The sequence below is a fragment of the Zingiber officinale genome, chromosome 8A (genome assembly GCF_018446385.1).
Source record: "Zingiber officinale cultivar Zhangliang chromosome 8A, Zo_v1.1, whole genome shotgun sequence".
NCBI lineage: Eukaryota > Viridiplantae > Streptophyta > Magnoliopsida > Zingiberales > Zingiberaceae > Zingiber > Zingiber officinale.
The window spans coordinates 49,696,774-49,722,843 of NC_056000.1; the positions used below are offsets into that span (position 1 = coordinate 49,696,774).

At 36.0% G+C, this 26,070-nt stretch overlaps 3 protein-coding genes across 3 annotated transcripts; 1 reads left to right on the forward strand and 2 right to left on the reverse strand.

The window, feature by feature from the left end:
• Positions 1 to 820: 820 nt before the first annotated feature.
• LOC122008992 (nucleolar protein 10-like) lies at positions 821 to 20,431 on the forward strand. The gene is made up of 17 exons (XM_042564945.1): positions 821 to 930; positions 1,041 to 1,319; positions 1,505 to 1,603; positions 8,239 to 8,330; positions 8,568 to 8,668; positions 9,883 to 9,973; positions 10,467 to 10,525; positions 10,633 to 10,753; positions 10,833 to 10,901; positions 11,019 to 11,071; positions 11,298 to 11,406; positions 12,833 to 13,003; positions 13,096 to 13,254; positions 15,293 to 15,385; positions 15,467 to 15,649; positions 18,698 to 18,912; positions 19,745 to 20,431. The coding sequence occupies exons 2-17, from the start codon at positions 1,184 to 1,186 to the stop codon at positions 20,148 to 20,150; spliced, it is 2,157 nt and encodes a 718-aa protein (XP_042420879.1). The 5' UTR covers positions 821 to 930; positions 1,041 to 1,183; the 3' UTR covers positions 20,151 to 20,431.
• A 742-nt stretch (positions 20,432 to 21,173) lies between these two features.
• LOC122008994 (heat stress transcription factor B-2b-like) lies at positions 21,174 to 22,581 on the reverse strand. The gene is made up of 2 exons (XM_042564946.1): positions 22,190 to 22,581; positions 21,174 to 22,103 (listed from the first exon to the last, which is right to left on the reverse strand). The coding sequence occupies exons 1-2, from the start codon at positions 22,466 to 22,468 to the stop codon at positions 21,330 to 21,332; spliced, it is 1,053 nt and encodes a 350-aa protein (XP_042420880.1). The 5' UTR covers positions 22,469 to 22,581; the 3' UTR covers positions 21,174 to 21,329.
• A 1,198-nt stretch (positions 22,582 to 23,779) lies between these two features.
• Positions 23,780 to 25,496, reverse strand: LOC122011553 (histone-lysine N-methyltransferase ATXR6-like). Its single transcript, XM_042567939.1, has 5 exons — positions 25,232 to 25,496; positions 24,845 to 25,146; positions 24,545 to 24,645; positions 24,248 to 24,460; positions 23,780 to 24,174 (listed from the first exon to the last, which is right to left on the reverse strand). The coding sequence occupies exons 1-5, from the start codon at positions 25,482 to 25,484 to the stop codon at positions 24,015 to 24,017; spliced, it is 1,029 nt and encodes a 342-aa protein (XP_042423873.1). The 5' UTR covers positions 25,485 to 25,496; the 3' UTR covers positions 23,780 to 24,014.
• Positions 25,497 to 26,070: the final 574 nt, after the last annotated feature.

The window sequence follows — 26,070 nt, forward strand, 5'->3', positions numbered from 1 at the left end:
AACTCACCTAAGCTAACATATAAGTAAACCCATTAAAAGTTATTAGTTAAATTAACATATCTTATAAAAGTTATGCAACTATAATTATTTACGTGAGTCGACCAACCATATTTCTTTGGTTAACATATACATTCCTCCTCCAGAAAAAGGATTGGGTGAGGGGGATCCCTCTTGGAGCTCCTTATTTTTCCATAGAATAGGGATGCTGCTCCTTAATTATTTTTTTTCAATTAAAATATATTTTTTTGGTTTTTGTTAAAAAAATAAAAACAATAAGAGCATCAGTAATGCTCTTTTGACGTGGCATATAGGTGAGAGAACTCCCTCCCTCTTCTTCATTTTTGACCGTGAGTGATTTCTTAAATTTTTTTAATGATTTTTTATTTTATTTTTTTTTAATTCTAGATAATTTTCTGTTCTTATATTATATAAAGAAAGATAAATTACAGAATTATATTATAGCTGACAGTATTTTATTGAAAGATTTTTTTTTTTTTTTTTTTTTTGATAGCAAAGAGATATTGTATTTTTTTTACACGACATTGATATGATATTACGAGACCTCTCGAAGAGCTCTGAATACTGAGATACCCTAAAAGAGTGAGAATTTATGAGAAGTGTGAGACTAATAACAGATTTGTTGAGTTTTTTTTTTATAGTGAAAATACCTGTAAGATTTTATTTTCGATGTTATGTTGATGTGTTAGTGAAGGAGCTACAGGAGCCCCATTCAATGCCTTTTAGATTTAATTGGTTTAAAATTAATTATTTTTTTATAAATTAAAAATATCTTGCTCTCTCTCTTTTTAAATTTTAAATTAAAAGGTTAGGTCTAAAACCCTAAATTTCCTTCCCCGCACTCGAACAGGATCAGCAACTCCCCCGGCCGCCGTTCCTCACCTACGCTCACCGCCGGCGACATCCGAACCGGTTAAATCCGAATCTACATGCCATGCCATACCATGCCACGCCACGCCATGCTTTAAATAAATAAATAAATCTAATTTCCATCGCTTCATCGATGCCGCTTGGCCTTGCAGGTGAACCCTCAACCCTAATTCCCAATCTAATTATTCGATCGGTTTATCGTCGCCTCGCGCCTCGTTTGCCGTCGCCTCCGTTGTCTCCTAGTTCGTCGTTGCACAAAGTCTGTTCGATTGCCGCCTCGCGCCGGCTTCCAAATATGGCCACCAAAGGAGGTGCGGGAGGAATCAAGTCGACATCCATCAATGGTGTGAAGCTCTACTGCCTCTCGGGTCATCGTTCAGAAGCCAGTTGGCTTCCTCCCAAGAAGCTTAGGGCCCTCCGCAAAGACCAAGGTTTGTTTTGTGATATCACCTTTCTCCTTTTGCGTTTCATCGTTATCCAAATGTTGAATTGCCCGAGAATATATCTTGCTCATTGATCTGTTAAACATTTTACTCTTTGTGTTTTTTAACAGTAATTTTTTTTATAATTTTAAAAATATGTTTCATTAAATATGTCTTTACAAATCAATGGCCAGATTATCTGCAGAGGGTGGATTTGATTCAGGAGTTGAGATTTGAAACTGCAACTACTAGAATAAAGGCGTCTCCTGATGGTGACTACGTGATTGCTTCAGGTAACTTAATTACTCAATTTTATCTCATGGTGATTGTTTGTAGAAAAGCAAGCTTAATTTGTTATTTTAATTTCATTTACATGTGTGTATCTGTACATATTTATGTCTCAAAATGCATATAAGAAAACATTCATTAGCGTGTTCATATGTAGTCATATAAACCTGTTCATGTACATTCTGTTTTTCTTTCGCTCCTGTATTAGCAGCAGTTTTTTTTTGTCATGACTAACTCTAATTTTGTAACAATCTGGTCTGATGAGGGTCAATTTGTGTCAATTATAATAAATTATCTTCATAAATTGGTTAATTTGTGTCATCACTTTTGGCATTTATCTGATAGTTGTTATTTGGGTGATGTCAAATTGTGTTATTCAGTTATTTTTAATATTGCCTACTCTAGCAGGGGGTGACCGATAGGGAAGATAGGTCAGATTAAGTGTAAGGTGTGACTCTTGGCAATCTTTTAAGATGTATGGGTAAGAATGAATTGAAACATATCATAGCATGGAAAATATGATTGGATTGATTACGTATGTGCTCACAGTAACAAGTTGCCTTTGGGCGGAGTTGACTTGGATCTTCATATGAACTTAGTTAAGCGTGTTTATTGTGAAGCAATTATAGGATGGCTGACCTTTTGGGAAGCAATTATAGGATGGCTGATCTTTTGGGAAACAATTCTAAGGGAAGAATGAATCGTAATACACCAGTGTTTATATACATAAGACTCCCTGTAATTATGCCTATCAATTGCTAATTAAAATCAATCACAATCCAGTTAATCAATCACAATCCCTATAAGTAAGCTGTCATATTCAACATATATGTCAATCATATCCAGCTTGTCACAAAGTTTGGAAAATCGTTTTTCTCCTAATGCTTTAGTGAAGATATCAGCAACTTGGTTGGATGACGATGTGAATAGAGTAGCAATCTTCTGGCTCATTACACACTTGCAAATAAAGTGATAGTCAACCTCAATATGTTTAGTTTGCTCATGAAAAACTGGGTTACTTGTGATGTGAATAGCCGCTTGATTATTATAGCATTGTAGGTGAATCCTAATTCTTCAAGCAAATTTTTTAGCCATAACATCTCAGTTACAGTGTGAGCCATGATTCTGTACTCAGCTTCGACAATTGACCTAGCAACGGTAGTTTGTTTCTTACTTCGCCATGTTACTAGATTTCCCCCTACAAGTGCAATATCCAAAAGTGGTTTGTTTGTCAGTTTTTAATCCAGCATAGTTGCATCAAAATAGGCTTTGATCTTTAGGTACCCAATTTTCTTAAATGACAACCCTTTCCTGAGAGATTTCTTGATGTATTTGAGAATTCTGATTGCAACATCCTAGTGAACTTGCTTAGGCTTATCCATAAAATGACTGAGCATTCCCACTACAAAGGAGATGTCAGGTCATTACGGTTAAGTAAATGAGTCCCCAACATGCCATTTATATTTTGCCTTATCCTCAAAGAATTTCCCGGTATCATCCCAAACACTTGGATTGATATCTATAGAAGTATTAACCGGCTTTGTTCCAGGCAATCCAGTTTCTTTGAGTAAATCTGCAGTATACTTCCGTTGGCATAATGAAACTCCAGACTTATTGTGAGCAATTTCAATTCCTAAGAAATACTTAGGATGCCCTATATCCTTAATAACAAAGTGTTCTGCAAATACTTCTTAGTTTTGTCAATCCCACGTATATCACTGCTAGATATTAGGATCCCATCAACATAAACGATAAGAATGATAATCCCATTCGTGCTATGTTGTACAAACATAGAATGATAAGATTTACACTGCCTGGAGCCTACAATTTTGATTATATTATTGAATTTATCAAAACAAGACGAAAAATAGCCTTTTTAAGTCTGCAAACCATAGAGGCATTCTACCCCTAGCAATATACCCTAGAGGTTGCTCCATAAAAATGGTCTCGTGCAAATCGTTATAAAGGAATGCGTTTTTCACATCTAGCTAAAACATTGGCCAAGATTGATTGACAGCCAAGGAGAACAGAACTCTAATAGAATTCAAACGAGCAGTAGGAGAGAACGACTTACAATAGTCAACACCATAAGTTTGTGTAATCCTTTGGCTACTAGACGAACTTTGTATCGATCAATAGTATCGTCAACTCTATACTTTAGTGTAAACACTCAACAACAGGCAACAATAACAGCGAACGGTGGTGCAGTTACTAGCTCCCAAGTACCACGAGAGAGAAGAGCAGACATTTTTTCATCCATTGCAGTCCGCCAAGTAGAGTGTTGATAAGCCTCAGAGTAGGAAGTCAGAACTTCGGTAGATGAGAGAGAAACAACAAAAGTGCGGAAAACATACCTAGGTAATCAAATGAGATATGGTTAGACAAAAGATGGGTAGTGCAATAATGAATACCTTTATGAAAAGTAATTGGTAGATCAATATTGGAGGGGTGAGGAGCATTAGGAGCAAGAAGAGGAGGCGTGGGACATGAGACAGATTCTGGCATAGAACACCTCATATACACTTGCAATGGTTTGGGAGACGGAGTATTTGTAGTGGGAGATAGAGATGGTGGGATTGATAATGGAAGAGAAGCTGGAAAAGTATGATTGTGACTAAAAAAATGCAACATTAGCATAGGTGTAACTCCGTTTTGTGAGTAGATTAAGAAAACAATATCCTTTTTTTTTGTGTACGAGAGTATCCAAGCAAGATGCATTTATGGAGTGAGGAGACAATTTATCCAAGTCGGGAGTAAAATCATGAACAAAACAAACACAACCTAATATGCAAGGAGGCATAGAGAAAATAGGTTTATCATGATGAAGACATGAGAATGGGAAATCCCCATGTAACACATTAGACGACATTCTATTTATGTGAAAGCAAGCTATGAGAACAATATCACCTCACAAATACTTAGGGACATGCATGTGATAGAGAAGTGTGCGAGCTACATCTAAAATATGACAGTGTTTGCGTTCAACAATACCATTTTGTTGGGAAGTATATGAGCAAGACGTTTCATGAATTATGCCATGAGAATCATAGAATGTAGAAACAGTTTTATGCGTGAACTCAAGTGCATATCAGTACAGAGAGTGCACATGTCAACAAAATATTAGGTTTTTAATTCATTATAAAATGATTCTAGTACATTATGAACCTCACTTCTATTTTTAGTAGATATAATCATGTCATGCGGGAATAATCGTCAACAAAAAATTATAAGATACTGAAAGCCCCCGCTAGACTTAACTCTTCGGTCCCTAAACATCACAATGAACAAATTCAAAAGCAAAAGAACTACATTTATCAACTCTGGAAGAAAAGGACATGCGATGTTTGCCGAACTCATAGGGCTAGTGAAATTAGTAGGTTGAAAAAAAGGGTGACCTAGACTTTAATGCCATTAATAAAGAGAAACAGTTGCTGAGAATGAACAGGAACATGCAAGTGTAACATAATCTAGATAGTATAGGCCATCATGCTCATATTCTCCGCTCATCATGCTCTTGGTCTGCAGGTCTTGAAAAATACAATAGGATGGATAAAACAATATAGAACAGTTGTGAGTTTTTGTGAGTCGTCGTCCTATGGACAGTAAACTAGGTGCGAAAAGAACATTGTCAAAAGTGATATTTGTAGTGAGTTTGACAACACCTATTCCTGTAATTGGAGAATAGGTACTATTGGCTAGACGGACAGAAGATAAAGCTGAGGAAACAAAAGAGGAAGAGAGGATAGATTTGTTACCAGTAATATGTGCAAAAGCACCTGAACCCAACATCCAAGACTTATCAGGAGATATAGCAAACACACCTTCAAAGGATGAGGTAGCAGTGGCAGAAGAAATGCTGGTAGACAAACAAAACAATTTCTCATAGTCAATATGAGAAACAGAGATCATATCATCGTTTGGTGATGGTTCGACAGAAGCACTATTAGCCCAATTAGGCTTACCAAACTTCGCCCGAACACATGAACGACCACCTCTGGTGGCATCAAATCTGCGACCCCGATCGTGATCACCATTACGGCCCCGAGAGGACTCCGAACCACGAGTAGCCATAGTCGAAGTGTTGGAAGATGAAGAAGAACCGACATCAGAATGACTCGTGGTCACACAAAAAACCTGAGCCAGAGCATTCAATAACGTGGGAATGTTATCACTTGCTAGCAAATTATCCCTGATCGATCGTAGAGTGAAATCTAAATCGGATAGGAACTTGGTGACCAAGAATTCTTCCCTGATTCTTTCGAGTCTGAGTATCACAAGAGAGGATGGTATTGTAGAATTTCATCAGCAGCCCCCTTAAGAGTAGCAAAGTAGTTACTAACAGACTGGTTGTCTTGGCGAAGAGCAAATAGTTTTTCATATAATTCAAAAGCACGAGAAACATTCTTGTCATTTGAATACATGCCTCGTATGACATCCCACATCTATTTGGCAGTTTCCACGAACATAACATTAGTGCTCACGGACTCTTCCAAGCCATAACAGAATAGCCGTCCGAAATCCAATTGAATATTTTGGATCTTTAAGGTGGGTTGGACAGAATATGTTCCTTCTTCTTGTGAGACCCGGGAATAGTTCAAACAAACGTGACCACAAGAGATAGTTGGTCCCATTCAATTTAATAGTGGTAGCCAAGTTGGGTTTAGAATCTGAAGACCTCATTGCAGGAGGAATTAAGGGAAAGAAACCTGAGTAGTAGTAGATTAGAACATCGTCGGTTGATTCCCTCCTCCAGCGATCCAACAACACTTGAAATCTAGCAGCGGGTTGAATCAAGAAATTCCTACTTCAATTGCGTGAGATTTAGTAGATGAGATGAGGCTGAAAGGAGATGGCTGGTAGTGGCGTAGTAACAGGTGGCGCAGCAGTATTAGGGTTTTTGGTAGTGGCGGGAGGTAAAAAAAATTAGGTAGGATTAACCTTCTTTGATACCATGTAGAAGAGAAAAAAATATATCTCATTATCTTTTCTATCAAATACACCCATATTTATATACATAAGACTCCCTATAACTATGCCTATCAATTGCTAATTAAAATCAATCACAATCAAGCTATTCAATTACAATCCCTATAATTAAGCTACCGTATTCAACACACATGATAACAGGGAAAATATTATTTGGTCGATTAAGTATGTGTTCTCAGTAATGAGGTGTCTTTTGGTGCAGTTGATTTGGGTCTTCATATGAACCAAGATAAGCATGCTTAGCGTGTGGCAATTCTTTCTAGGATAGGTGACCTTGGGAAGGTTCTCACTTTGATGCCAAATCTGGCAGTATGGGCCCATGAGATATTGGTTAAAGTGGACAACACATGGCATGTTACATGAACTTTTTATCAAGATGTGGTAAAATTGATCCCTCTTATGAACAAAGTGCTGTCAACACTACTTGGGTTATTCCATTTTATGATCTGATTTGATAACTACTAAGTCATTAATGTTCTGTTAATGTATGATGGGTTAACTGATTGATATCATAACTAAATAAAGATTAGTAACTTATTTGGTGACTGGGTCAGCTGAATGATGGAGTTGGTAATATCATACAAAAGTCCATCCTATGATGTGGTTCTGAAGATTAATAGTGAGGACTGAGTTTACGGTACATCAAGGAGAGGTGTATTTTGTGGTGCTTAGTGAAGAAGAGAGGGGTAAAAGCAAGTGAATCCAACACATTTATCCTAATGCGAAGCTTTTATAAGGGTTAAGTATGCATTAATAATTTACTTAGTGCTTCTTTTAAGTCAATTGATTACTATAAAGTAAATCATGTTAAAGTGTCTCAAGTTTGACATGAGCATGCTACTTAGTGTTTTGACTTATATTGATCTTCCAAACATTGTTGTGATATAAAAGCCTCTAACAAGGGCAACACCTAAATTCAAGATGATTTGACTCATTCTAGAAAATGGTTGTAACGGTAAGAGTACAAAGTCTACTAAGTGAAGGGCAAGATTGAGTCTTGTGGCTGTGGTCTATGTAACACAATTTGAGTTTATTGCTACAGTTGTGGTTCTAATTTCTAGTGGCTATGGTTAATGTGCAAATGAAGACCACTTTTCCCGTTCAACACTGTAAAAAAGTTAAGGATGTTTTGATTTTAAAGATACTCTAATCCTATGCACAGTAAACAACAAAATAGCTCAATTCTTAGATTGCAATAGCACCAAGATCAGTAGCAAGCTTTATTTCTTGGGTTAATCTCCTGAGCTTCAACACATACATAGTTACGTTGAATCATGTAAATGTAGGAGGACAATGTTTTAGCTTGTTTTGTTTTACTATCTCATCGAAGAGTTTCTTTACTTAGTCACAAATCACTTAGGCTTTGATCAATGATGAGAATGAGGAGAAAATGAGATAAAAAAAAACTCTTGAATTTTATCTACTTATTGAGTAGAATTTATGCTAATTACTAACAATGTTAATAAATGAACAACAGATCCTTGTTCTTTTTTGGTTGATTATCATATCATTTTTGATAACATTCTTGTCACATAATTTATTCTCTCCCTTGGCTTTTAATTCTTAGATTAAAAATTTAAGATTTGCAATAGACTTATTGTATTCATGGTTGAGTTTTTATAAGTTTATAAGACACTGTTAACTTTGTTATCAGGCATCTATCCTCCTCAAGTTAAAGTTTTTGAGCTGAGGGAATTGTCATTGAAGTTTGAACGGCATCTCGTGTCAGAAATTGTTGATTTTCAGGTACTTTATGGTTTATAACTTTATATGACATGTTTTCCAGACTCAATATAACATTTAAGCCATATAAACGTGTGCAAGATTATGATCTTATTTTTTCTCATTTTGCAATATTGAGATCTTATTTTTCTCCTTTTGCAATGATGCAACATTCTGCCATTAGATTGTTTTCTGTGGTGGATATGTTGTTTAGTTTATGATTCATCCTATTTCTGTTTATACTAAAGTTCTCTTGGACAGATTCTAGCTGATGATTATTCAAAAATTGCATTTCTTTGTGCTGATCGCTCTGTATGCCTGCATGCAAAGTACGGAAGTCACTACAGCTTAAGGATTCCTAGGTATGTATACGTACATTAGTCTGTCCTTTTCAAGATAATAATCTTCAATTTCTTTCCAGACAACAATTATCCTAGATTGGATGTCTGTGTACTTCATGTGTTAATATTTATGTTATTCATCTTATTGGACGTCAGAATCACCTTGATACTTGCCTATATTTAATTTGGTTAGAAACATATGTTCCATTTACTTGGAATTTTTTTCATACATTAATGATGTTAATATGTTTTCTAGTGTAATCTAGGTTGAGGTTAATATTACTTAATTTCATATGCTATTTACTAATTTATCTTCTTGGAGATTGATATACTTTAAAAAATTGTCATACTTAATGTTGATATGTTTTCTGGTGCAACTGACATTGAGGTTAGCATATTTGATTTCTGATGTCATTTACTTATTTTTCTTAGTTTGATATACTTGGGAAAATTTTTTCATACATTAATGTTGTTGTTATAATTTTCGGCATAATCTACATTGAGGTTAATATTGCTTGATTTCATACGTCATTTACTCATTTATCTTTTTGGTGGTTGATGTTACTTGGTTTTGTGCCATTTGCTGCAAAATGTAGGTAAAAACATAACATCTTGCTTTGGTATTCTTCCTGAACTTAACTAATCTTGTAGACATAAAATCTATGTACATTTAGGCTTAAGAACGAGAGAGATAGGAATATTTTCCTAATTAAGTATAACCTCATATATGTATTATGTGGACTAACCTTACACGCCTCTGGTATTTGAACTATGAACACTTATGTTAAAAATGAGAGAAATAAGAAGGTTTTCCTATTTCAGTGTAACCTCATATGCCTGTATTATATGGATTAAAGTTGCACGAGGAAATATATTATTAGGAAAAGAAGCATGACTCCATCTCGCTCTATTTGTAGGAAAATTCTTTGTTTGATACAATGATATATAGAATGACTTGGTAAATGGAAAACTCAATCAAATTTAGAAATAGCTTAATGGATATGTGTATGAAATGCTTGAAGAAAATTTTAAATATATTATAACATAGTAATTACTGATTAAAACTATTACATTTTAGATGTGCTTGTTAGTCATATGTTTAGCCACTCTTACTGCCTCCTCAAACAGCCTCCAATTCTCCAACAGATATTTTTTTTTTTTCAAATAGTCATTTACTTAGGCATTCTGAATGTATTGTACAAAGCGTTTTTATTACTTGCCTTCCTGTTTTCCAGGATGGGGAGAGATATTACTTATGATTGCTGGTCCTGTGACTTGTTGTGCGCTGCTTCATCTCCAGATTTATATAGAATTAATCTGGAGCAGGTTTGTTACAAACTGTTCATTTATGAATCTTGGACATTTATAAAGAAATTTAATTTTAATGAATTATTGTTTGAAATATAGGAAGGGGAGCCTTGGCACAACGGTAAAGTTGTTGCTTTGTGACCAAAAGGTCACGGGTTCGAATCCTGGAAACAATCTCTTGCAAAAAGCAAGCAAGGCTGCATAGAATGGATCCTTCCCCGGGACCCCGCATAGCGGGAGCTTCGTGCACCGGGCTGTCTTTTTTTTTATTGTTTGAAATATAGAAATGCACATATATGTGCATCATGCTCTTGTACAACTTTCATTTATAACTTATTAAATGCAAAGATATCTGATTTATATGTCTCACGGGAGGTTGAAATTTAAGTACAATTGCATATTGCTTTTTTTTTTTTTAAATTTATTTGTTATGTCATCCATAGTTGCATAGTTGTCCTTAGTTGTATGTTCATCTATATGCCAAAAAGACAGTAATATTTCTACTTGGCAGGGGCGCTTCTTATCATCTCTCAATAGTCAATCACCAGCCTTAAATGTAGTTTCTCGAAGGTAAACTATTTTATGGAATTTTCGCTGGTATTTTTGTTCTTGTTTCATTATTTATGTGTTGGTTTATGTATAAAATGTTTTCCCTTCTCTTTTTTGCTAACATTCAGCACAGTTCATGGTCTTATTGCTTGTGGAGGTGAGGATGGTGCTGTAGAATGCTTTGATTTGAGGCAGAAATCTTCTGTTGGTAGAATTAATGCTGTTGCTCCTTCTGGTGATATTGACCATGTACTATACTTTCTAACTGTATAATGCTGTCAATTATATATATTTTTTATTATTGTTCATCATGGTCTGCTATATCCAGGAAGTCACAGCATTACAGTTTGATGATGCCCAGGGGTATCTGATGGCTGTTGGTAGCAGCGCTGGCAAGGTAAATTCTAAATGTGATTTATGTTTAGCCTTTGGGAATACTTAGCTTCTGCTGTTATTGTTCTTCTGAATCTTTTGAAGGCCTACTGATTTTGTTATGTCCATCTTCAAAATGCAGATTTCTATTTATGATCTGCGTATGACTGATCCAATACGCATCAAAGATCACATGTGAGCGCTCAAAAATAACCCAATAGCCAGTTGTTTATGGATGCTAGCAATCTCATTTGCATATATAGTAATGAATATATTCTGCATATGACAGATGCAGATGGACACTATATGTACATTCATGTAAATAGGCTGCTAACACATGCAAGTTCTCTCAATGAGATATGCATGTCTTGCCTTTCTGTTTGTGAAGATATTGACTGGTGATCTTTTCATTACTTTACAGGTATGGTAGTCCGATATTGGACATTAAGTGGCACCAGACTCTCAATTCAGCTGAATCAAAAGTGATTAGTGCAGACAGTCGTATTGTTCGGATATGGGATCCCAACACGGTGAGATTGATTCTTCTAGAAAGAAACAAATTGCTTATTTAGCATTTCCTGGATATTTGACTTTGTTTACCTTGACAAATACAACATATAAACATAGTTAACTATGAAGATGTACCATCCTGTATGTTTGATATTTCTTTGCTCTCAAGAATGTCAAAAGTCTTTTGGATTTGCAGATTATAAATCTGTGCATATTAACAATCATGTATGCATAGTTTATGAACCCTAGATACTAAATGTAGTTTTGTCTCTGGATTAGAACATAGCACACATGAACTTATTGTTATGGGAATTCCTTCATTTCCCAAGGTTCTCATGTGTAGCTTTTGCTGTATGAATTACTAGTGATGAACCCTTAAATTGCATGAGATTGGACTTCTCTTGTAAATCTTATTATCCAGAACATGCAGAAGAGGTTTTTTGATGTAATGGATTTATTTAAAAAGGATAACTTGAAGTAGATAATATTAAGAGAGCAACAATTGGGTGTTAAAGTAGTGAGAAGCTAATTATGTAGTTTTTTGTTTCTCACTAACATGATGTTGGCCGGTTATACCAATCTTATATTTCCTTTTTAAATCGTGAAAAGTTAATAATGAAGTGAACACAATGGGCTAGCGAATTGATCACTTTAGAAGGCTTTTTTCCTTTAAAAATGGTGTATTTGACATGGGGATGCTGAGACAATGTGCACAGTTATTTGTAAAAAAATGTAAATGTAAAATGTTTAGTATCCAAGCGCACTAGCTGTTTGGTGTAGCTTCCAGTAGAGAATATATTAAGATGGTACGAGCTTCTTGAAAGATGAATGATAGGCTTTAGACAAGTTAAATCAATTAGAGCTGCAAACTTGAAGGGTAAAAGGAATCCTAAGCAAACTAAACATAACACAATTAAAATTGACCTAAACATAATCTACTATTACTAGCAATTTTGAAATGAAATCCATTTATCCGAGAGCTACAAATACTTGGAGTCTTGATTCTTTGTCGTCGTTCTTATTGTACTTCCTTGGACCCATTATCATTAAAGATCTACAAAACGATAAAATATGCATCACACTATGTTGATCTTAAACTAATTGTTTTGACATTTCAGATTCACTTATTTTTTTCTTTTAAATAAATATTTTGTTGGAGTTTGTTGTCTGGGTTTTGTGGAAGTAGTTTACTTCAACTTGTTCGTATTCTTTTGAAAGCTTCCCGTACTTCTATATGAATTTGATACTGATTGCTGCTTTCATATTTCACATATGCTAATCAGCTCATATTACACCCTGAGCAACATATATGAAGAGGTAAGGCTTTGTTGGATACTAATGGATGATGCTAATGAATCAAGAACTTGGTTTTCTCCATCTTATGAGATGACTGTTAAGACAATTCAATAGAAAACCTGATATTTGTGTATCTGTCCTCTTTTACAGGGGGAGAACATGACCAGCATTGAACCAAATTCTGGAACTATCAATGATATATGTGTTTTCCGTGAGAGTGGTTTGATGTTACTGGCTTTAGACAACGGCCAGATACCTGCTTACTTTATACCTGCTTTTGGCCCTGCTCCGAAATGGTGTTCCTACCTGGAAAACTTTACGGTACTTTGATCTTTTCTCGTTCTTTTTCCAGGCATTTGAATTCTTGCTATGTTATTATTCTGAAATCATTTTGTTATGCACTGTGAATGTAGGAAGAGATGGAGGAAGCTTCACAAACCACCATTTATGATGATTTCAAATTTTTAACTAAAGAAGAGGTTGAACGTTTGAAACTTACCAATTTGGTTGGCACTAATCTCCTCAGAGCCTATATGCATGGCTTCTTTATTGATTATAGGCTATATAAAAAGGTAATGATACTTTTCTGACCTTCAGCATTTCAACTCTACTTGATGGCTTTGACTCATCATACAACTTTATGCATATTGAGAATGCGAACATAGTTTTTTTTTTCTGTGGCTAAGATTTTCTTGTATTTTCGCATTTAAATCAAAACAACACATAGCAATTACATATCTTTCTTTTTATGACCAACCTGTTCGTTATTAGATCTCATAAAGTGGTAGACATTAGTATAATCAACTCTATAATATAGTAGTGTTGGTCAGATGCTTTGGACCTTCATGTTACATTTGAATATAATCACCAACAAATATGATTATGATTCTGTTATTTTTTTTTGGTCTTGTCAAGCCTGAATTTGCTCATTGGCACACAGTTAGATGGTATAAGTATCAAGCACGTTATCAGTTTTTGCGTCAGATTTTTAATATCATTTTTTTTTTTATTTTTGTGGAGATGCAACAAGGCAAGGAAGGTTTTTGTGCAGTTTTCAATATACTGAATTATAACTTGGCCTCATGCATGGTTTAAAGTGTCGTGCCGAGACGGTCGAAACGGGCGAAACATCTCGTTCCGCTCGGTGATCGACACCGGCATCGGCACAACCTCGGCACCATACCTGCAACAGCTGCGACATGTTGCGTGACCCCGTGGCTGCAGCAGAGGGGTTGCTTGACCCCACAACATCAGCGGAGGGTCGCATAACCCTTCCGCTGCCTCCACGGAGGCATCACGCGACCTTGCAGCCGCTGCAAAGGGACCACTACGGCTAGAGGAGTCACACGATCCTCGCGGTCATGGTTGAGGGGTTGTGCAACTCTGTGGCAGCGCCAAAGTCGCGCGAGCTCGCGAGTGGTGTCAGATTTCAATTTTTTTTTAAAATTAAATTTAGGTTAATTATTTTAATCAACTCCTAATTATGATAGAGATAATCTAAAAAGGTTTATTAAACCCTAATAAAATTATCTAATTAATTTTATATTTCATTTATTTTAATTTAAAAATTATAATAAAATTTTTATTTATTTATTTATCTATTTTCATATCTTTTCTTTTTTTTTTTAAAGATTTTTTATATTGTTTATTTTTTAAATATTTATGTTGAATATTTTATTTTTTAATTAATATATTTTATATTTAGAAAATACCGAAACTATATTGGCACGACACGATATGGTACAGAAATGTATCGTTCCGGTCCAGAACTAAAACCTCGACACGGGTCGAAATTTTAAACCTTGGTCTCATGAGTTGTGACCATGAACATGGAGCCTTTCTGATGTGCATTTTATTCATCTTCACTGTTTACATTCAAACTTAAGTCAGTTCCAATGATTTGGCGAGTGTCCACTTCCCTGCGTGCCAACGAGTTCCTAAGACTAAAATACTTGTGTCTTGATTTCTAAGTCATGGAGATTTTTCCAAGAAGATTATTTTCAGTGTCTTGGTAGATAGCTACTACTTTTCATGTAGGGCTGAGAATGGGGTTGGATTTTTTATACACAAGTCGGGTTTGAGAACTATCTTTCGTGTAGCAATATATACACAAGTCAGGTTGGGATTTTTTATATACATTTGAGGGTATTACATACTGTACATCTAAGTTAGGCTCCCAAAATTATCATATTTGGTAGAATAGCTGGGTGTACTTGATCCATTATTTGGGGTTGGGTTTAAATTTTTAAAAAATATGGGTGTCGTGCCAGTTTGTGATACCTGCTTTGTGTTTTGGTGGAATTTAATGACAGAGCTATACCGATTGATTTGATTACCTTAATAAGCAAAAACATCGTGTAGAATACTGGTTTGATTTGATTACCTTAATAAGCAAAAACATCATGTAGCTTGTTTATTATTCTATTAGTTTTGCAAGTGGCTGTGGTAGACAAATGACCTGCTAGCCATTCAATATTTTTTGCTGATTCAAAGTTGTTATCCAAATCTTGCAGGACTAGTTCCTGCAAAAATAAAAAAAATCTATTTATATTAGTTACTTGTGGTTTCAATTTTCTGATTCTTATTGTCACTGAGATTTTGGCTATGTAGGCCAAGAATTTGGTTGATCCATTTGCATATGAGGAATACAGAGAACAGCAGAAGAAAGAAAAGATGGAAGCCAAGCAAGCTTCCCGCATCACGGTATCTTCTCTTTTTGATTGGCTTTTTATTCTATACTCAACATAAATTACATAAACTCCTGAATGTTTTGGTGTGTTGCAGATACAGAAAAGGTTACCTAAAGTAAACAGGCTTCTAGCGGCTCGTCTGCACCAAGAAGAAGAAGAAGAAGAAGGAATGGCCGAAATAGATGATATTGGAGCAAAGAAAAAATCAAAGAAGAATAAGGGATTAAACACTGAGATCCTGAGAGATACACGTTTTGCAGCAATTTTTGAGGATAAGGTACAATCCAACAACTGGAAACATTTCTTAGTTGGTGTGATATGACCATCAATTTTCAGTTAAATATGATACTTTTTTGCAATATAATGTCTGATAGTTAGGAAGTACAGATTTTAACTTCCCTCCACAAGCATAAAGATAAAAATGTCCTTATTTATATGAATATTTCTAAGCTTTTAAAATTGGATTGGCTCAATAGTGGAAATCAATATGTTCTGACCACATGCTGGTTTGACTAGGTTTGCTATACTAGTGTCAGTTCGATCTGAATTAAATTGTTCATGAGTTATATTGTTTTCTATTGAGTTTTGTTATTATTATCTTTGACATATCCCGGCCAAGAATTGTGTACTTCAGTATGCGATCTAATGGGATTGCATTGGTGATCCCACAACAAAGGAGTAAGTGGAGAGAAAAAAAATTTATTGAATGATGAAAAATATTGGACATGAGGGAGGAATCTTTTATAGGCTTTAACAATTACAGTCTTGTACAATTGATGCAAAATAGACTAGGCTTGCTAAAAAATTTAAGAGTAGAAATAATACAATTATATAAACTAAAATAAAAGTTGAGAATTGATTATCTGTTTTGTTGAACTAGTTTATTTACTTCAATTTGATTTCCTAAATTGAGTTGTCTAGGTGTTAATGCATGCAAAGCTTGTAAGCTCTACCATGCTGAGTCTTAAGTTTTAAGATGTTCTACTTGTTCCATTTCATTCATGGTTAACAATGATGAAACTCCTTTTGTAGTAGAGGTAAATATTGTTTGCATAATCTTTATAAAGGCTTGCATGGCATGAACAACTGTATTCAAGTTTTGTGATTTATTTTAAGGATAACATCATGGTGGAGGTGCTTGTAGAAATTTAAATACTGTAATATGCTTAAAAGGCAGCCCGGTGCACTACTGTAATATGCTTAAAAGTTGAAAAATCCATTGTTTTTTATTGATGATAAAGAAATTAAGGAAAATTGATAAATTTAGCTTTATAAACTATCAGTGCGTTCTGTAGATGATTTAGTTCAAGATTTAGAATTATGGTAAATGTTACAAAAAATGATTATAAATAAATTTTTTAAAAGTGAATGTGGGTAAAAGCATAGCTCCAAATAATATTCTTTTTGAAGTTTGGAAGAATATAGGGAGATCAATGTATGATTTAGTTGACTAAGTTATAATAAAATTTTGAAAATTAAAAAGATGTTATAGGAATAGAGGAAAAGTGTCTGAGTGCCTATTTATAAGAATAAGCAATTTATAATGTTGATTAATTATAAAAGGGACAATTTGAGGAGTTATAGTACTTTAGAAAAGAGTAATTGAATGGAGAAGAAGAGAAAAGGAATATCTTTGATAATTAGGTTGGTTTCACATTTAGAAGCTCAATCATTGATATTATTTAGTAAGACAATTAATGAAAAAATAGAAGAAGAAAAAATGGATATGCATATGACTTTCATCAACTAAGAAAACCCATGGTAAAATCCTAAATAACTGTTGTCATGGATTTTAGTGATAAAATTGGAATGTAGTAATTAAATTCATGTGATAAAAATATGCATGATAATGTAGTTATCAGTCCTTAAGATTCTGGGCGTAATGGTATTATGATAATGTAGTTATTAATCCTCATGATACAGGTACAATAGTGCTTTCTTATAAATGTAGGTTTATTTTAAGGGTTCGCACTAACTCTCAACCTCTTAGTATTAGTATGAAGTGAGCTCACAATTTTTTTTTTTGAAGATAAAAACCTCCTTGTTGCATATTTTTTGCAAACAATATTAATATCAATTGAGGTGATTGTAAATATATTAAATTTGCAGTTTAATTTGAGAAAAACTATAGAAACTGAAGGTTGTAGGTAGCAGCAAGTCTAAAATTTCGATGGATATAAGAAATGGGAGGGAGTTTATAGACTTATGTGATCATCATCTATCTTTAGGTTTAAAAATCATTTATAAAACAATTGTGGTATGACACACACAAAGTTTACTATAAAAGATGCTAAAGTTACTAATATTTAAGAGCAATTGGATGTAGATCTAATAGAATAAAATGTGTGAAACTAGATTTAAGATGAAATGGATTTGTTCAATGATGACCAATAGATTCAATAGGTAGAGGAGTTGGTTTTGTTGGAGTGAAGGCACGCAGGCAAAAGAAACATTAGTTAATATCAAGATTTGAAATATCATATCAAGCTGGAGTTTCAATCCTGGGCTGGCAACTAGTGTTGTGCTAGGCGTGTCAACATACAGTGGTGGTAGCATCAATAAGAAGGAATTGGGAGGAGAAGGAAGACGAGAAGAGGAAGAAGATCCAAAAGGGAAGGAAGAGGGGAAGAGGTAGTGAAAACCTTGTTACAAAATAGCAAAATTCAAGCTCTTATGGAAGCCTCATGTCACTTGTGGAAACCTTGTGGGAAAGCTAATTTGCGGTTGTTACAGTCGTGGCAGCTCAAGCTTGCTTTGCATCCCGGTTTGCAGTTGAAATGATAAATTTTCAACTGTGCTGACCAATGTGGAACAAATTATAAAACATGGGCAATATTATTAAAAGATATTTAATTGTTTGAACATAGCAATAGTCTGGCATAGTGCTAGATGGTTAATGAGTTGGGACAAACTTGATGATCATAGTAGAAATTTTGTTCCTTGTTAGTTATATTTTGATGATAATTTAACATTGTTAGTGTGAACTCCTTGAAAATTGAGTTCCATAATGGTGAGTATACCATTTTTTTGTTAAATGTTTTTTGTAAAGTAAGAGCCATTTTAGAAATTTTGTTCCTTGTTAGTTATATTTTGATGATAATCTAACATTGTTAGTGTGAACTCCTTGAAAATTGAGTTCCATAATGGTGAGTGTACCATTGTTTTGTCAAATGTTTTTCGCAAAGTAAGAGCCATTTTAGCTTTTAAGCCAGTATGATATCTAGTTATACATTTCTGTTATGTTGTTTTTGGTTTTTTTTGGCACGTTGCTTTATCCATGCATATTATTTCTATTTGTTTACCTGTGTTGGTTTGTATGACATAGGACTTTGAGGTGGACGAACTGTCACCTGAGTTTCTATCGCTTAATCCTCAAAGTGCTAAGAAACGGCCTCTGCTGATTGAGGAACACTTTGACCGTGTGGACGAGGATCATGAAGAGAATGAGTCTGGTCATTCTGATGCTTCAGGATCATCTCAGTTGTCAGGAGATGTACCTGACAAACACCAGAAAGAAGTTGGCAAATCAAAAAGCGTGAGGTGTGTTCTCATTCTGCTGTCCGTGAAGTATATTTTATTTGATTGTTTTAATTGTGTATAAAATGTGAATAGGTAATATGTGCCATAATTTGAAAATCTTTTATGATCTTTTAAGTTTTAACCTCTCCCTAATAACCGTTCCTAAACCTATTTAGCACATTCTACTCTATTTAAAATCATGACTTCTTTTGTTCGATCATTCCTCACTTTCTGATGCATTTTGCCAAGGGAAATTGTATTGTGTACCATATCCACGAGCAGGGGTCCAGGTCCTGGACCCCTGCCCATTCATTGGTGGGGTGGATTATACCCCACCTGTTAAACAGGCGGGGTCCAGCTCTCCCCACCAATGAGCTTGCAGGGCCTCCCCTGGTCCAGAAGATCCTGGACCAGAGGATCTGCTCTGCATATCCACACTTGTTTAAGTCTGATTTAGTGTGGGATTTATTATTTATGCAAAACTTCATGCATACACAATGAGTTTCTACACGTATAATGGAGAATCTAAACAAAGAATATTATTCTTGTTCCACTTTTTATGGGTAAGGATTGATGTTCATTGTGTAAAAGAAAAAATTGTTGTTTTCCAAAAACAGTAAAAAAAGATGACAACAATCATGTTTTTTGGGCCTTTTTTTATTTTTTAGATTTCTTTCTTTTTTTGGAAAAAGAAATCTGGGCTGACTGCCCTTAATTTTAATGTTGCTTTAGATTTTCGTCCATTTAGTTAGGCTTTTGCATGTGACATCACCACGCCTGGTGTTTCTATAAAGACTATACTAAATTCTCTTCTGTGTAGTTTAATACAGTCTAACATATTGCTTTCTCTCAGATTGTACGAGGTAAAGGATGAACGCCATGCAGAAGCATTTTTAGGCAGCGTCTCTCTAGCTAAGGAGGATGCTCTTCCTCTCGAGGAGAGGGTTTCTGCTCTTGAGAAGGAACAAGCAGATAGTGCATCCAATAACGTGAAATTTGGGCCAGGTGGATCGCGAGAGGTCTCATTCATGCCCAGAAGCTCAAAGAAACATAAATTTGAGGAATCTGATGATGATGAAGAAGAAGAAGAAGGGAAAAAAAGGGGCGTCCGTGCCCTGGGCCTAAAACCGAGTAAATCAGAGTTCTATGCTATGGGTCGGGGAGGTAGTAGCAGTCGAGGAAGGGGTGGAGGACGAAGGCATGGAGGAAGGGGCGGAGGAAGAGGCCGAGGAAGGGGAAGAGGAAGGGGTAGGCGGTGATGAGACTATTCAAAATCAAAATATATACGAAGCCTTCTACCCTCGTTTAACATTGGAGATTTGTCAAAGTGCTGACTTGTGAGGCGCTTTGTTTCCTTAGGAAGAGGAAGAGGAATACAATTGTAACTTATTTATGAGCAAATACAAATGTAATCCTATTAAGTTCCTTGTGTTATTTCAGTAAATTTTGATTGATTAAGACTTTGAAATCTAGAACAACTATGCTAATTTTATGTGTTGGTAGTGTTCCTTTCAATGAAGTTTGCTGCTCTTTATTTCCATCATGCTGTATAAGCTATTTTAGAATAGAGATAATGGTGGCTTTTTCATTGATAGAACTGATGTATAAGCTATTTTAGAATAGAGATAATGGTGGCTTTTTAATTGATAACTGATGATTGATTATTGAATTTTTTATTAATTTTATATATTGCGAGTGTGAATAGTAAAAGAAAGAAAATACCAGTGGATTATCCTCCCATTTGTCCAATCTAAATTCAAATGATCCAACTTGAATCTGACTGCTGCTCTATTCTATCAATCCTTGCTTCAATTGAACTAGCTACCATCGATTCTCTACTGTGTATAAGCTCTTGATAAATAAATGACTAAGCTCAGCAAGTCAAAAGACAATTCCTGTTAAGATCACCTTCAGTGGTAGCCCTCACATATCTCCAGCGTATAACCTCATGAAAAATGCTCACTAGATCATTCCGACTGACTGTACATCTATAGTTCTCTCAGGCTCAGATACATGCCTCACTCTCCGCCCCTAAACACACATCTTTCCCTCTTAGAAAGAAACAAAAAATGAAAATGTATCCAACAGACTGAGTCCATGCAATAGTATTAACACAGATAAATTTAGGATCAATTTTTAATGGATGCAAAAACTCAACAGATTCTCTCACCCCGCGCTACTATTGCTGAACAAAACCGATCATACTGAACCACTTGCCACATAATATATATATATATATATATATATATATATATATATATATATATATATGCTGCATACAATTAGATCTAAATTGATTCATATGGATGGACGACAACAATATTACATTTTTTTTTCTAAACTAATTAAATTAGAGTTTAGAAAGGGGGTATTATAACAAGGAGACATCTAAGAGATTCTAACGAGCCACTAGTACGCACGTGAGCGATCCAGACTCGTCACGTGCTCCCTCCGCTGTCTCCTTCTCCGACGCCACCCGACCCATTACACACTCTCCGTATCGGCCGTGGGCAGTACACCACCCAGGACTGCTGGTGGTGCTCCGGCGAACTTTCCTCCTTCGGCTCCCGCTTGACCTGCGTTGTCTGAGGCTCGCACTTGTTCTTGTCGTCCTCGCGTTCCCGCTTCCCTCCGATCGTCATCCCGAAGAGCCTCGGCCGCAGCCCCAGCCACGGCGCAGTGCTCGTCGCCTCCTCCACCATCACCTCCGCTTCTAACTCCGCCGAGGCGTCGGCCTCGACGGAGTCTTCCTCTTCCCCGTCCACCCGCGTCGCCGGCATCAGCTCCAGTAGCGTCGAGGGCAGAGCTTCCGCCTCTCTGCCGACGCCCTCGTCCGTGTGCTTGGACACAAGGGCAGCGATGTGGTTGCACAATCTCTTCATCTTGGCGAGCTCGCGGCAAAGCCGGGAGTTTTCTTTCCTGAGCCGTTCGTTCTCCCCCACCAGTTCAGCCGAACCGCTGGGTCCAGGTGTCACCGTAGGCGGTGTGGACGGCGGCCCAGGGGAGGAGCTCGACCAGATGGCCTGCTCCTCCGCCGAGTTCTCCGGAGTCTCCGGTCGGTTTAACGGAATAGCAACTGGGAGCGGCGCCATAGCGGTCGGCGCAGATGGGGCAATTTTCCGGCGGTGAATGTCACATAGGAGGCGCTTTTCGCCTCTGCGGAAGCAATCATTGGCGAACTCCCATCGATCCGGCACAGTCTTCCGAAAACCCTATCAAAAAATCGCCCAACAAACGCTAAAAATTCAGGAATACAAAAGCAGCAAAAGATCGAGCGTTGCGATCGGGAGCCACTGACATAGGTGTTGAGCTGGCGGACGAAGCTGGAGAAATTGTTGTGCTTGAAGTACTTCGGAAGTAGATCCCTCGCGAACTCCGCCGGCTGCCACACGACGAACGTCGACCCTTCATCGTTCCACGAGATCATGTCGTCCACCGACGGATCGTCCACCAGTTGATACGTCTTCGTCAGGAACGGCGTGGGAAGCGTCCTTTGCCCCTCCGCGCCAAGGGGAACAAACTCCGCCACATCGGCGGCCTTGTCGTCTGTCGGAAGCACGGTGTTCGTAGTCGCCATCGCCGACCGCTCGACGGAGTGCCAACGAGGAAGTTCTCGATCCCTCTGGAAGAAAGAGATACGAGCAGAGGAAAGGGAAAGAACGGGACGGAAGCATCTAGAATTTTCGAGTCTTCTTTAATATTGACGAAATTCTGAAATCTAATTGTAGATTTTCCTTTTTTTTTTTTTCTCCTGAATACTCTATATTTTATTTTTGGCCAAAAAAAAAACACAGAAGGAAGGAAGGAGCAATCTTTTATTTTAAATATTAAATAAATATATTTTTTTCCTGAAACAGTACGTCTAAATTATTCTGTTATAAATATTATCAAATTAACTTAACATTCTTATTAGATGAATTATAAATTCTAAAAAAATATTAAAGTATTATCAAAAATTAACATGGGAGATACATTCTGTCTTAAATTTTGAATTTCTATTTAAATCATAAAAATAAAAAGTTATTAAAAATAAAAAAAAAATTAAGTTATAAATTTAAAAAATATAAACAACAGTTATGTAGTAGTTTTGATCTAAAATTACTATATAATTATTTTTTTATTAAAATTTCAAATTTAAACATATGGAGACACTTATGAAGCCATTAAATTTTATTCATATTTTAAAAATGATCAAACAATTCAAAAATAATTATTTTAATAAATATTAATATATAACTATTTTATTCATATTAGTATATAACTATTAATATTAATATTAATTTTACACTTGAGGTATAAACTCGTGGTCAACTAAACTTCCAAATAGATTAAATAACTTTAAAATATTAATGTAATACTTTTATCTAAAATTACGGTTTTCTATTTAAATTTTAAATCTAAATATAGAGATGCAATTTATGGTCATTGTTATTTTTATTTAAATTAAAATTTAAGTTATTAATTTTAAAATAAGTTATTTACAAATATATAAATTCTAGCTAACCCATTTATATATTTGGGTCGAATTATATTATTTTAAAACTTTATTTTTGTTAATAGTGCTTCAAATATGTCATCACTCTATATCAATGGTGCAAGCATTAAATGTAATTATAAAACTTTTTAATTATAAGGATGTTTTAATTCTTTTTAAGACTCATTCCTTCTTTGTTTCTTAGTATTTTATTACTAATTAAGCAAGAGCAAGTAGTCTTATTCTCTAAAACGATAAGCTTCCCTGATTACTATTTATCTGTTGGTTGCAACTATGCTTTGGGAAGAATTGTTATGCAAAAAGCTTAATGTTCAATGTTGTTAGTTATTTTGTAGGTGGATAAGAGGAAGCCAGAAAGATTAACATCCAGATTCACCAAGTGCTAAGATAATGAATTTAAGAACATATTTTTTTGCCAAGAATTAAATTAAACACTTCGATTGCATTTGCTATGATGTAAGAACATTTTGGTGAGAATTCAATGCTACAATCCTTGCAAAAGGCTTTAATAATAGCATTGCTTTGTCCAATTGCCTCCAAAATTGAGAAGTATGCAGCACAGATCTTTCAGTTCTCTTCATCTCTGATTACTTGAATAGTGCAGCTTCAGCTAAGGGGAAACTGAATTTTACACAAAATGCTCAGTTGGGTATTCTTGTTCACTGCCATTGTAGTCATAATACAACCGCTCGCCCTTTGTTATATCTCGGTTTGCAATCAGGAGAACACGAGATTCACCATTCATGCTGAACCGAACACATTTGAGATTCTGTTTCTTCTTTCCATCCCTGCTTTACAATGAGTATTAGTTGCTGAGCATGCAAAAGAGAAATTTGTTGGATTCAATGCAAGTTAAATCACCTTGTGTGGTTGTTGATGCCATTGATGAACCGAGCAATGTTGCTTAGCTGATCAGGGCATATTACAAGGCTCTTTGAAGGATCATTTGCTGAAAGCAATGTCATCATGCTATCACCATCATCATGTTCTCTATTCTTCAGGTAATCAACATCGCCAACATATTCAGTCACAATGGTTAGGTCTCTGATGAACCTATCAGCCTCCACTGTGAATCTGTTGTAGGCAATGACGATGTAAAATTAAGGGTGACACATTCACGGATTGCAAACAAAGACACAATATATGGAAGATGCTAACCCTTCAAGAGGATCATAAACCACCATCAGAGGAGGACATTCTCCATTCTCCATCATTTTCTTACAAAGGTTCAAAGTTTCAGTGTCTTCCTTGGACAACACCTGCATTTATCATCATCCATCACTTTAACATAATTGAAAGAAAGATTGCAACTTAGATTTCATCACTCAAAGTGACTGTTCATAGTTGATCTGGAGCTATGAATTAATCAAATGTGAATTGTAAAAACTCAATCTTGTATTGAGTTTGAATTCATAATCTATGTGATTGAGATCAGAAAGAATCCAAGGAATCCTTTACCTGCATCCCTCCTTTCTCATAGCAAGCGCAATTCGCCAACCTGGGAGCCATTCCAGGGCGGTAAGTGAGCTCGTTGCTGAACACGGCGCCAGTGGCCGTCAAAGCAGTGGCCAAGGATGCCATCTGCTCCAGCCTCCGGCCTGGATCCTCACTAGGGTTGAAAGGTAGAAGCTTTCTCTTTTTCTTCGCCACCGCCAACCCTCCTGATCGCTTCTTTCTCTTCCTGGACCCAAGATCATCCGGTTCCAAAGACCACTGTATCCGGAAGAAATCGACGATCTTGGTCTGTATCAGAGGGAACTCTGCAATCAAAATCGGCAGATGAATTGAGCGCAATGAAATGCAGCGTTGGGGGAATAGAAAAGGGGGAATCAGGAAAGGACTCACGCTTCGGTTTTTTGTCGGCGGCGCACAAGGGGCAGAACCAGAGACCCTTCGGGACGCAGGCGAGAATAGGGCGGAGGCAGAAGGTGTGGAACCCTCGATCGCATTTGTCGCAGAGGAGGAGCTCGTCGTCGTCGTCGCCAGAGTGGCATTCCTCGCATACGGTGGCGTCGTAGCGATACGCCTTGGCGTCGGCCGGAGGGGAGCGGAGGGGGGAAGCGCGGGTTCGCCTCCTGAATGGGGTTTTGGGAGCCATGCGAAGCGACCGAAGAATGAAGACGGAGCAAAGAAGTGGATCTATAAAAGCGCGCGGGGACGATTTGTTTTGGCGCGCACACTCCCGGCAACAGCTCGAAATTTGGCGCCAAATTATTGTTTTTTCCCAGCAATAGAGAAGGAATCTTACAGTAGGAACCCATAAAGACCTTACGTATTATAACCAATTAACCATTTAAAAAAAAACTAAAATATATTTAAAAATTCAAATATCAAACATATATTAATTTTATTTTTTCTTTATTTAACTAGATTCCTAAATAAAATTCCACTAAAATTATTTTTAGTCGTAATTTATTACAAAAACATATATATTCAGATATATTGCAATTAAAACAATAAAGCATTCTAGAAAATACAGAGAATGGAGCCAAATTTTTTTTTTTTCAAACAAATGGAATCGATTTTTATCAAAAATCGAACCGAATCGAATCGAATCGAATTTTTAATAAAATCAAATAAGACGAATCGAACAAATTGAATAAACTAATTTTTTCTAAAAATTTAGTTTAACTTAATAAAATTTGATTCGGTCAAAAACTTATGGTGTAAAAAATCGATTTGGT

Coding starts and splice junctions, on each gene's coding strand:
- LOC122008992 (XM_042564945.1), top strand. CDS start 1,184: ATGGCCACCAAAGGAGGTGCGGGAGGAATCAAGTCGACATCCATCAAT. Junction 11,407..12,832: donor GGATATGGGATCCCAACACG/GTGAGATTGATT, acceptor CCTCTTTTACAG/GGGGAGAACATGACCAGCAT. Junction 15,650..18,697: donor CAGCAATTTTTGAGGATAAG/GTACAATCCAAC, acceptor TGTATGACATAG/GACTTTGAGGTGGACGAACT.
- LOC122008994 (XM_042564946.1), bottom strand. CDS start 22,468: ATGGCGACTACGAACACCGTGCTTCCGACAGACGACAAGGCCGCCGAT. Junction 22,104..22,189: donor TCCGCCAGCTCAACACCTAT/GTCAGTGGCTCC, acceptor ATTTTTTGATAG/GGTTTTCGGAAGACTGTGCC.
- LOC122011553 (XM_042567939.1), bottom strand. CDS start 25,484: ATGGCTCCCAAAACCCCATTCAGGAGGCGAACCCGCGCTTCCCCCCTC. Junction 25,147..25,231: donor CGCCGACAAAAAACCGAAGC/GTGAGTCCTTTC, acceptor TTTTGATTGCAG/AGTTCCCTCTGATACAGACC. Junction 24,461..24,544: donor GTTTATGATCCTCTTGAAGG/GTTAGCATCTTC, acceptor TGCCTACAACAG/ATTCACAGTGGAGGCTGATA.